Here is a 12,125-nt window from a genome sequence, read left to right as displayed (position 1 = left end):
TGCATGTATTTAACAAAGCTCATTTTGATGAAAAATGAATGATAACGTAAACTACAATAAGGTCTCGCCCAATGCACATCTTGCAATGGCGCAACCTGCAGAGATGGTGTTTGAGACATGAATGTCGTGAATGGCCAAGTCGGGGTTACATTCAACGATATCTAGGGCAACTAGGTTACCAGATTCAGCTAGTCTTTCCACCAAGAAAAGACCTTCTCTTAGGGTCAACCCGCCTCTCACTGGGGTACCTGTGGCAGGGATGTACAATGGGTCCACGGCATCGACGTCATAAGAACACATAATGGGACCTTCACCGTTTGTATCTGGGTGTACCGCTTTCATGGCCATTTCGATGACAGCGTTGATACCGAACTTGTCCACGTGGTACATGGAGAAGGCGGCAATACCCAAGTCTTTCAAGATTTTCTTTTCCTCCAGGTCAATGTCTCTCAACCCAATGTATGCGATTTTCTTTGGACTCAAGTTACTGGGAACCCACTTTAAGGACTCGGGACAGTTTGGAATGTCCTTGTTCAAGCCCATTAGGAACGAGACGGGACAGCCGTGCAAATTACCCGAGTCGGTAGTCTCAATAGTGTTTATATCAGCGTGAGCATCGATCCATAGAACACCGGCATCGGGATATTTCTCCAAGACCGCAGAGACGGTACCAATGGCAATGGAATGGTCACCACCCAAGGTCAATGGGAATCTGTTCGCCTGGACCACTTTCGACACGGAATTGTAGACCAGTTTGGTTGCTTCACCAACCAAATCGGCTCTCTTAGCCCTGACATTGCTCGTCACGACGGAGGAGCCGCCATTGGCGGACTCCCTCTCCATTTTCAACTTACCCACAAATTGCGCCTCGTCCATAGAGGGCACCAACTCCGTAGACCACCCCAACTCCTCTATGCTTGTTTGTAAGCCGTGTTTTAGCAGGTATTTAGGGCCTTTCTCGACACCTAGCTTACCCTGACCGCCACTGAATGGCGCCAAGATGACGGACAATTCGCGATTTTTGTAATAGTTATAATGAGGACCAGTTTCCATTTTGCTAAGCGTTGTTATTATTGATATAGTAGTAGTTATTCTTGCTGCTCCGAGTAAACAGACACAAATACTAACAAGACAGAAGAAACAGTCTATGGGAGCTACAGACAGGAAGTTGAGATGCTCTGTTTATATATTATTTAGCACTTTCGGCGGCTACCGCTAAGTGAAAAATCCAGCGAGCGGCGATGCGCCGTTGGTTGCCGTTAGCAGCGATATACTTCGCCAAGGGCAGGAGGTAGAGATGGGTCGAGCCCGCCAATATCCGCGCGGGGTCGAGGCCCCTCGAAGAGGAACAGGAAAACTGTTAACGGAAGGAGCAGTCGCAGGACGGGGGATCGTGTCCGACGGCGCGGCGCCGAAATGTTGAAGGACCAGTAGAAATGGATTTGGCGTTTTTTCAGAGTTGATTGCGCGAGGGACTTACTAAGAATTGGCTGGACGGCACCTTGTTTTGCCGTGTCACGTGATCGATGGTTCTTTTTCTTGCTGTTGGCATATCTCGAATAGGGTCCTGCTCAAACCACAGCATCACGTTGATGCACGATATATCACTACAAACGTCCCTGCAAAACATGGGTACGGGAATGCACAAGAAGAAATACATAATGTCACAGTCCATTCTACCTTTGTTTCACGTGTTGCCATTCGTCGATCCGGTTATGTTATTAACTTACGCTCCACCTTTTCGGTGACTTACGTGGCCTCTTGAACACACCGCGTATGTGAAAGTGTTTGAGCAGTAAGAAAGGTTATATTTATTGATAGGTCACTTACCCGCCCCATTCTACAACAGTTATGACGTCAATGCAATATACACGAAGTCTGTTTTGGTATTCGGGCTGGACATTTCAGACGGATACTAACTTATTTGTGCGGACGCTGAACACGCTTGCTCTGACACACATATAAGAGAAAGAAAGGGGCACAGTCATGGATCTGGAGTTCCCCCACGAGGGTAACGCGACTGTGCCACATTAGAATAAAATGTAAACGTAAACGGAAACACCTATGAGGCACATACGAATGAGCACGTTAGACAAATTGCACGATTGCTTAGATACGTAAGTAAGTAAACAAATAGTTCGCTGATGGCAAACGTTCCATTGGCCCAGTCAGACCAGGGCAACCTGTAATACCACATAAGCATGATTTAGCAGCGCCGTGGCGCAGTGGAAGCGCGCAGGGCTCATAACCCTGATGTCCTCGGATCGAAACCGAGCGGCGCTAAGTATTTCTTTTTCTTCTTTTTTTTTTCGAGCCGGCGTTAGTGCATGGAATTCCGGTGGAAAGTGAGCCTATTATTTTCAGTTACATAATAACTCTGGAAGTGGTTTTTCCAGCTTCTTTATTGATGATTTATATGTTTAGAGGGGACAGTAGGCAGAAGACTTGACGCCTGTGAAACAGCTTTGAAGTTTCCGTTCAAAGAATCCGATCACTAGACAAATGAGCCAATTCGGTGCTACAGATATCATTTCCGGTTCAGAGACACCGCCTTATTCGGGAGCCAGCTATCAGGATGCTCAAGATGATAATACCCACACGCATTCGCCAGACATCGATACAGAAAAGTTCGGCGCAGGTAATGGAAGCAAGCTACATGCTGAATCCTCGAGAGCCAGTGATGATGGCAATCAAGCTAAAACAAAAATGGTGGATAATATCACCATTTTGAAGTATTTGCTGGATTCTCTATCCGGTAGGGACAAATTTGCCAAAATTATCAAGTATGCTCTGGATATACTGAAACTATTCATCGAAAAATCCAAGAAAAACCTCACTGCCTTGGACCCCTCAGTGTTAAGTTATTATACCAAGATTTTGAAGAATTTGACTTTAAAAGTCGCACTAAGGCATCCTATCACGGTGATCAAAGTGCTCCTTCTGTCGCTTTTGAAAAATTTTGACAAGAAGATCGATTTTATCAGCCAGCAATTGAGTACTTTCAGATACATTTTGAGGTTCGGCGGCACCCCCTTCAAAGTGTTCAGTCTCCTGGAGAAATTCAACAACACCAGAAAGTGTAATTTCCAGGTCGACCAAATCAAGAAAATATGGTTCAATGAAGCTTCGCTAAGAGAATTCTTGGATTTGTATTATGGTATCTTTGATGAATTAGACCTGCTATACAAATTGAAAATCTGGTCGAATAAATCGTTGTACTCCTTCGTCAGTAGACAGGAGTCTTTTGCGTGGCAATACGACATCCTTCTAAGTTTGAAGAACAGCTGGCTCGACCTACAAAATCTACAGAAAAGACAATTAGAGTTGGAGGTTCAACTAAAGGTGCAAAACAACGCCCTGCTGCTATCGCCTATACTCATGCACCAGACCCAAAATGACGACGCTTCACAATCGCCAATTAGGAAACAGCTGTTGAATGACCTGAACGTGGAAAATAAGTCAGAACTACTAATACGCAGGCAGTTAAAAGCTATCAAGGATGAAAAGACGCTTGTTTACTTAGATATGACAAGACTGACCTTCGATTGCATGGCTAATACATCCGACATTCTAAACTTAAAGACTCCAAGGGGCACGTATGCTGTTCTGTCCCTGGGATCCGGTCTGACTGGACTGGTCAAACTTTGGATAACAGCAAAGAGGTCACTTTGCTCTTCAAAAGATTGATATATAGAAAATAATTAGTAGCGTCTCACCACCCCTCTGTATTGTTACTCATATCCTTTAAGAAGGCAGTTGTGTATTTATTTCTATTTTTTCTCTTTCTTTATTTATACTTTTCACGTCTTTTTAGGTGGCGGTAGCCATTTAGGGTCTGTCTATTCTGACACTCCGACGCAGATCTACAAAAGGCGGAGTTGGAGTACAAAGAACCCTCCCCACATACACTTTGAGGAAAATATACCTAGACTGTACCGTCGTAGACTGTAAGAACAATGATCACTTCGATTGACACCATGGATGGCACCTATCCTGCCAAGCCAAGGATATTGGTACCCTATAAAGACCAGTGGGAAGTTGCCAGCCACCTTTTGGAATATCGAAAACTGTCAGAAAAAGTTGAGTTTTACAGGTACGAGATGTCTACAAGGAAGGAGTTCATTGATTTTCTGAAAACTCACAGAATAAACGGCTTTTGGGTGACTGAGGAATTTTTCAGCGTGCTGGGAAATCCTTCCAATTACATTGACTTCTTCCCATCTTCCTTGAAAGCCATCTTGGTGCCATGGGTGGGATGTGACTTTATTAATAGCAAATTATTGAGGTCAAAAAATATCACTTTATGCAACATCGGACCACACGCTGCTGACCATGTCACGGAATTGGCCATTTTCCTGGCCATTGCTTGTTTCAGAATGACTTCTTTTTGGGAATATTGCTTCAAATATGTAGAAAATGGTAACGTTGAACAATGTAAGAAATATATTTCCAGTGATTCGTACGAAATCATTATGGACAGATATCACAGTCAGGAAATGAAATTCCCTCTAAGAACAGACCATGCTGGATCTAAAAATGACGGGAAAGTGGTAGATCTGGCCAAAAAATACACCGTTGGTGGGAAACCCATTGACTCGCCAATGAACAAGAGAGTTTTGATTCTGGGTTTTGGCTCCATTGGCCAAACTATTGGGGCTCATTTGCATAAAGTATTCAACATGAGCATTGAGTATTATAAGAGGTCAGGTCCCATTCAGAAAGATTTGCTGGGTTACAACGCCAAGTACCACTCCGATCTCGATGATCCAAATACTTGGAAAAGTGCCGATTTGATCATTTTGGCCTTACCAGGAATGCCGTCTACAAACGATATAATTAACCGTGAAAGTTTGGCCAGGTGTAAAGACGGTGTCAGGATAGTTAACGTCGGAAGAGGCACATGCATTGATGAGGACGCTCTCCTAGACGCTCTTAATTCAGGAAAAGTGGCAAGTTGTGGTCTTGACGTGTTCAAAAACGAGGAAACCGGCGTCAAACAAGAGTTACTCCGTAGATGGGATGTCACGGTACTTCCACATATCGGTAGCACAGTGGCCGACATGATCACAAAGCAAACACTCATTACGTTGGAGAACGTGCATGACATATTCGTCAACGGAGGGGACGGTAAATACGCCCTCAATTAATCCATCTTCGTTGCAAAGGTAGCATTTTATCAGAATCATATATATATATGCATAAATAGCTTTTCATACCACCCTAGGAATGTCAAAAAATGAATGGCGGCGGTGCGGTTGAAAAAAAACGCGGCCGTTTCGTGAAGAACAATAATTGTCTGACTAGGCAAAGTAGTACTAGATAAGAACCGTTTATTGCGTGCATTGGTACGTTTAATCAATAACTTTCCCCCACGTTAGTAGACATATCAACGATAGAAACATTTCAATTACCATCTACTTCTGGTGTCAGCTTTGTACTATAGAAGTTTTCTCTCTTTTCTTCTTTATCCTTGCCTGCCTGTCATTTTCCCTATTGTTGGAGTTTGCGGTTACATCAGGCATAAACGACTCCCATATTGTTGGCTGCCAAGAGTTCCTGTGTGTATATATTAAGATAAGCACGTGTTCAGTCCTCTGTACGTAATGCCGGATAATTTAACAGCTACGCATGGTGGTAACACCACCCTTGAACTACTGGCTCAGTACAATGACCATAGGTCCAAAAAGGATAAGACTATTGAACATATAGAAAAACGAACGTCTTCAGAAAAAGACAACAAGCCCTCATACGATGAAATATTTACAGAAAATATTAAATTAAAATTACAAGCCCAAGAATATGAAACTGAAATTGAAAGTTTGAAAAAAGTCATCGACATTTTGGAAAAAAATAGAGAAGCTTCCTTAGAAGTGATACTGGAGCAAGTTCAGAATGACTCAAGAGATTCCCATGTCGCTGAACAATCGTTTGTGTTGCCTCCCAGATCTGCCGAAAGGAAAGCACATATCAAGAGTCTAAATTTGCCAATACCGACACTATCTCCTCCATTAAAACAAGATGAAGATGCGGCTTTTGAAGCAACTTTAACGCCCACAGTACCTCAAATAGATGTTACATCGAATACTTCAATAAGCAGGAAGCATTTACAAAATATGATATTAAACGAGGAAATGGAAGCAAATAGTGACCACTCCTCACCCAAAATTGTCAGTAAATCTGTATCGAGCCCCACGCAAATACACTCAGAGCAATTGGCCAGTCCAGCTGCTTCAGTCACCTACACAACGTCTAGAATAACCATAAAATCGCCCAACAAGGGTCCAAAATCTCCGTTGCAAGAACGTTTACGCTCACCACAAAACCCTAATAGAATGACGGCTGTCATCAACAACCATTTGCATTCTCCTTTGAAGGCTAGTACATCTAACAACTTAGACGAATTGACTGAAAGTAAAAATCAGCAACCACCTAATAACATCATACAGAGGAATGATCATGTCTATTCTTCTGTAACCTCTTCTGCATATACTACTGGAACCCCTTCTTCAATATGCAAAAGCCCGTCATCCTATTTAGAGATCTCAGAGGGTGATAACAACACGCTAAGTTTCTCCCCAGCATCCAAGGAAAAACTTGATGACTTCACACAGTTACTCGACTCTTCTTTTGGTGAAGAGGATCTGGTCAAATCTGACGTGAAAGATTCCATCCCTATAAATCTAACGTTGAATGAATCCTTACCTCCACCTCCAGCACCTCCTACGTTTTTCACAGCTACCCCCAACAATGCCAATGTAAAAAACACTACTCCATTATCAAGTCATTTGGCTTCGCCGGTCATCTTGAACAGAAAAGATGACGTTGATGCTAATAATGGAAGCAATCTGAAAAAGCCCGCCTTAACTTTGTCGTCGCCTTCTAGCTCTTTCATGAAGTCGCCCACAGCAAGCCAAAATATTTCTCTTCCTTCAAACCCTCCCTCAGAAGGTCCTTCAAGACAAAAACAATCTGCAGAGACGGCCTCCATTCATTCAGTCAACACCACGAATACATTTAACTCTACCCCTCAAGGCTCTTTGAAGACATTCAGAAGGCCTCATGCAAGTAGTGTCAGCACTGTGAGATCAGTTTCTCAAAATCTTAAATCGGACATTCCATTGTTTGTGCAACCAGCAGACTTTGGTACCATTCAGATTGAAGTCTTGAGCACGTTATACAAGGAAAATGATGACGATTTATCAGTTTTAATTGCTATAATAGACAGAAAATCTGGTAAAGAGATGTTTAAATTCTCGAAATCCATCCATAAGATCCGTGAATTGGATGTATATATGAAATCACATGTACCTAATCTGCCATTGCCCACATTACCTGATAGACAATTGTTTCAGACCTTATCACCCACGAAGGTGGATATGAGGAGAAGTATTTTGAATCAATATTATACAAGCATATTTAGTGTCCCTGAGTTTCCGCCGAATGTTGGCCTAAAAATTGCCCAGTTTATTAGTACAAATACGGTAATGACACCTCCGATGATGGATGAGAATGTCAAAGATGGATCACTCCTACTAAGAAGGCCAAAGACTTTAACGGGTAATAGTACATGGAGAGTTCGATACGGTGTCTTACGTGATGATTTCTTACGGCTTTTTGATAAAAATCAGGTTATGGAAACTATTAGACTGAGACAATCTTCGATTGAACTTATAGCCAATCTCCCTGAAGACAGATATGGTACCAAAAATGGGTTTTTGATTACTGAGCATAAGAAAAGTGGGCTATCAACTTCAACAAAGTATTACATCTGTACCGAAACGTCTAAGGAACGTGAATTGTGGCTTTCTGCGTTCAGCGATTACATAGATACCTCACAAACTTTGTCATTATCCAATTCAAGGAACGCAAGTGATATAGATTCTGTGTCTCATTTGAGTGCAGGATCCAAATTTGGAAACGCAGCTACCTCGGTTACAGACACTCCATCGTATGTCACGGATTTGTCTCAAGAGTACAATAGCAACAGCAATAGCGATAGTTATATGACTAATAGTGAGAGTATCAATACAAATTCATCCTCTCATTCTAATCCCCTCGTCAATTCCAGCATCAATGTGGATGAAGAGAAGGACAGCAGAAGAGTCAAAATGAGAAGTTTATTTCCGTTCAAGAAATTAACAGGTCCAGCAAGTGCGATGAATCATATAGGTATTACGCTGTCAAATGACTCTGGTTCTCCGACATCTCCTGATCATAACGTTAAATCTCCAAGCAAAAAGTTGATGGAGACGCATAGTTCGTCAAATTCCTCTCCGATGGTGCATTCGTCCACTGCAGTATTTGGCTCCTCACTGGAAGCATGTTTGAGATTAAGTTCACATAAATACCAAAGCACTTACGATTTACCAAGTGTCGTTTATCGTTGCTTAGAGTATCTTTATAAGAATCGTGGCATCCAAGAAGAAGGTATCTTTAGATTAAGCGGTTCTAGTACAGTTATCAAAACCTTGCAAGAAAGATTCGACAGAGAGTACGACGTAGATTTATGTCGCTATAATGAAAATATTGAAGTTAAGGAAAACGAGATATCTCCAAACCTTTTCATTAGTGTGAACACTGTTAGTGGATTACTGAAACTGTATCTGAGGAACTTGCCTCATTTATTGTTTGGTGATGAGCAATTTTTGTCGCTTAAAAAAGTAGTTGATGAAAATCACAATAATCCCGTTCAAATATCATTAGGGTTTAAAGAACTAATCAAGTCGGGTGTCATTCCTCACGCTAATGTATCATTGATGTATGCCCTCTTTGAGTTACTTGTAAGAATCAATGAGAACAATAAGTTCAATAAGATGAACCTGAGGAATCTATGCATCGTATTTTCTCCAACTTTAAATATTCCAATTACGATGCTTCAACCATTCATCACTGATTTTGCGTGTATATTTCAAGGTAGAGAGCCGATTAAAGATGAGGAAAGGGAAAAAGTAGATATACATATTCCTCAGGTTTGAATGGCTTGAAACTGTAAAAATGTAGTATTAACAGTAGACTTCTGCTCGCTTCAAATGGTAGAACGATGGCAAGACACAAGGTGAATCTTTTCTTTAGTGATATTTCTGTAATAATATAAAACACGTAAAGCTGATAGAGCAACTGCCTAGATTCGACTTTTTTATGCCTGTTGCGATTATCAAAAAAATAACAGGATAAGACGGCTGCTACATATATCGCTAAATAAAATCTTTGGAAAGTAAAGCAGTTTCAAAAAGGGGAAATAGAACATTAACCATACAAAATATAAAAAGAAAAAGACTATGACGTAATACCAAAAAACTAAATAAATGCATCGTTTCCTCTGCAGGTCTGAAGACGAAATTATAAACGCAGATATTACCATCTTCCTCCACTCCTTGTCGTATGTTTTCTTGAAACATGAGAAATCATTGATATGTCACTGTCATCATAGGCTGGTGCATTTGCATTTTGGGGTTGTCTCATACGGTGAGGTTTCGTATTAGAGGGAATCTTGTACATTCCATTGCTCTGCAAACGGCGCTGGTGAGAGCTCTTCCAGTTTTTTCCCTTTGCTTCTTGGTCAGACTCCTCATCACCTTGTTTTTCAATTTCCAGGGTCTCCAAGTGTCTAGAGATATCATCAATAGTAATATCTTCCACTGTACGATTGAACGTTTTATTCAATTCCTCGTCATAAACATATTCTTCATCTTCTTCTTCGCTGGAAAATTCCTGTCGCAAAAATGGAACTTGAGCTTCGGCAGAACCATTGTTTGACGAAGGATGGCCAACTTTGATTTCATTTCGGATGTCTCTCTGTTCTTGCTTTTCCACACCTTGAAGTTTATTTTCATGGGGTTCTTTTTCTGGAGAGCCGTTGCTCCTATGTGACCTAATTATTCTTTGAGCGATTGTTGATACCAATGCCGGTTCCACCAATGTCTTGGGAAAAGAATCAGGTTGTGCTGTTTTGGGTACGTCTTTGAATATTATCTCATCGAATTCCGGTATCATTGCTCGCCCCAATCTAATAACTTCCTCGGCCCATATCCTTATGACGTCTTTAGCTCTTCTTGTCTTGTACGGTTTCCAAGCTGGTTTACAGCCACGAACAATCTCTTTAACGACTTGTTCAGAACCCCATTCATTAACCCAATCTTGGTTTTGTAAACCGATCAAATGTGCAAAGACGCCCGAGCATATGGCTTTATCAGAATAACCACCTTCCATCAGGGATAGAACTTTACCATGACAGTGCATTTGAGCTAATTTTAAGGCATCCTTAGTAAACGTTGTATAGAAATAGGTGGGCACATTGACACTATGTCTTTGCATTGAAGTTTGCTCGAATTCAGATGCATCGAAACCTGCGCTTATGACTACCAGGCCCTCGAATGACTTCCCTTGTTGCTTCATTTCTACTTTCGCGCTCTTAAAAAATTCGTCAGCTTTTGCAAATAAAGTTCTGTATTTTGTCCTGTATAATATATTGAATTCTTCTTCAGTTGTCCATTTGGATAAGTGGACATTCCAGATATTCAAATCATGAGAGTTCATGATACAAGTAGATGCGTTTTTAATGTTTTCCTTAGTCGCGAATCCTGATTCTGTTGGGAATGAATTTATGTCGTGCATGGAAAAATAACCAACCTTGGGAAATTCGGCAAATTTCTTGCCGAAGTCATCATAGGATGTATCTTTCGCCTCCTCCTCAGGTTTGAAACCAGCACGTTTCCAGCAAATGTCTTGGGTACCGTCACCGTGGTGTAGATCGAAATCGAGCACTACAACATGCGTGACATTGTAGGCATCATGCGCGTATTCTATCGCAACATGAGCGTTGTTTAACAAACAAAAGCCGGATGGGGTAGCATAGTGACAATGATGGCCGGGTGGTCGAATGGCCACAAAGGCTCTGTTACTAATATGCTCCGGAGATGGGCCTTTGAAAATGGAATCAACACCGGTTTCAATAGCACCAATCGTTCCCTGTAGAGCTTTGATTGTTTTCGAGCTCAAGTAGATGTCGCCTGAGTTCCACGTGTCTGGGACTTCGATCTCGCCCTTTAACAGTTTGGAATCTGCCTCTTGACAGAGCTTAATTAATTCTGCTGGCCAGTGGCTGCCGTGAACCTTAAATACATGAGGCGCCATTAATGAACCTTTCCGTAGATGAGAAGATTTCAAAGTGAAAAGCGATGGATACATAGTGATTGCAGCTGATATGCCCATTGAGCTTGCCAACAACCTCTCTGGTCTTTCGACTATCGTTTTCCTGTATGATTTCGTTACCCAGTCTCTGGGGAACACATGCTGTAAAGAATAAGGAGATAGTACGACAACGGCCTTTGCAGACTCCGGTATTTGTGCGGCTGCTCGAGCAGCTGATATGACGTTAGGGTTATTTTGAACAAACCTTTGAAATTGCTTATAGAATTTTTCCAAGGGGTCTGATTCTTTGGAAGACATATTAATATTGTGAGAAAAGTTCTCTTTTTCTTCCCGCTACCTCTTTTTCCGGTTATATTCCAACGACGTGATAGCTATGAAGGAAATTGATCTCGATCAATTCCACACAAAAATAGTCTTTTAGACTAGAAAAAAAAACTATACTACCGAAGGTGAAGATCAGGTGTTAGATCAAGCGATAAAAAAAGAATAGGGTCTTATCTCCAATTGAAAACGATAATAATGAAGAGAGTTGAAGTTACATCTTCAAATGAAAATAGGTAATCTTATCCCCTGGCCTGTTGTTTACAATTCTTGAAACTTTCTCAATTTGTTGTTTACATTTCTGAAGCAAAAAAATGGGCTGGGTAACAAGAACAAACCCTAGTAAAGCTAGGGTTTTTGTTAAACATTAGTTAGGAAATATTAAAAAACAATTAGAAAAAGATGGTCAGTAACTGAATATAATAGGGCAAGTAGGGTTCGATGCGGCTGTCTTTACCTTTTTTTTTTTCTTTTTACCTTTTTTCTCTCTTTCCGCTGCTATCGGTAAGAATTTCTCTTTTCCGTGTAAACGAAATGGAAGAAACTCAATTGCGATTGAAATTTTTCCAGTCAACAGTTTCGCAATGACGATGCCCAGTCCGGTTTCTTTCCCTTTGATTGAATTGAAAAACTTGATTATTCATTATTCTTTT

General features: G+C 41.3%; 5 protein-coding genes and 1 non-coding gene across 6 annotated transcripts; 4 read left to right on the top strand and 2 right to left on the bottom strand.

Moving 5' to 3' along the window:
• Nucleotides 1–51: 51 nt before the first annotated feature.
• Nucleotides 52–1,053, bottom strand: CAR1 (arginase; the record flags this gene model as incomplete). Its single annotated transcript, XM_056231741.1, has 1 exon — nucleotides 52–1,053. The coding sequence occupies one exon, from the start codon at nucleotides 1,051–1,053 to the stop codon at nucleotides 52–54; it is 1,002 nt and encodes a 333-aa protein (XP_056085529.1).
• A 1,158-nt stretch (nucleotides 1,054–2,211) lies between these two features.
• On the top strand, nucleotides 2,212–2,283 carry Skdi_16.trna3. Its single transcript has one exon. It is a non-coding gene; the product is annotated as a tRNA-Met (tRNA).
• A 219-nt stretch (nucleotides 2,284–2,502) lies between these two features.
• On the top strand, nucleotides 2,503–3,687 carry PEX25 (Pex25p; the record flags this gene model as incomplete). The annotated part of the gene is made up of 1 exon (XM_056231740.1): nucleotides 2,503–3,687. One exon carries the CDS (start codon nucleotides 2,503–2,505, stop codon nucleotides 3,685–3,687), a length of 1,185 nt encoding a protein of 394 aa, XP_056085528.1.
• Nucleotides 3,688–3,956: 269 nt separating this feature from the next.
• SKDI16G1610 (glyoxylate reductase) lies at nucleotides 3,957–5,147 on the top strand (the record flags this gene model as incomplete). Its single annotated transcript, XM_056231739.1, has 1 exon — nucleotides 3,957–5,147. One exon carries the CDS (start codon nucleotides 3,957–3,959, stop codon nucleotides 5,145–5,147), a length of 1,191 nt encoding a protein of 396 aa, XP_056085527.1.
• A 456-nt stretch (nucleotides 5,148–5,603) lies between these two features.
• Nucleotides 5,604–8,975, top strand: BEM3 (GTPase-activating protein BEM3; the record flags this gene model as incomplete). The annotated part of the gene is made up of 1 exon (XM_056231738.1): nucleotides 5,604–8,975. One exon carries the CDS (start codon nucleotides 5,604–5,606, stop codon nucleotides 8,973–8,975), a length of 3,372 nt encoding a protein of 1,123 aa, XP_056085526.1.
• Nucleotides 8,976–9,354: 379 nt separating this feature from the next.
• HOS3 (histone deacetylase) lies at nucleotides 9,355–11,448 on the bottom strand (the record flags this gene model as incomplete). Its single annotated transcript, XM_056231736.1, has 1 exon — nucleotides 9,355–11,448. One exon carries the CDS (start codon nucleotides 11,446–11,448, stop codon nucleotides 9,355–9,357), a length of 2,094 nt encoding a protein of 697 aa, XP_056085525.1.
• Between the last annotated feature and the right edge of the window lie 677 nt (nucleotides 11,449–12,125).

This window comes from Saccharomyces kudriavzevii (assembly GCF_947243775.1).
Source record: "Saccharomyces kudriavzevii IFO 1802 strain IFO1802 genome assembly, chromosome: 16".
NCBI classification, from domain to species: Eukaryota; Fungi; Ascomycota; class Saccharomycetes; order Saccharomycetales; family Saccharomycetaceae; genus Saccharomyces; species Saccharomyces kudriavzevii.
Note: the sequence above shows the minus strand (reverse complement) of the source record. Positions and strands in the feature narration are given on the sequence as shown.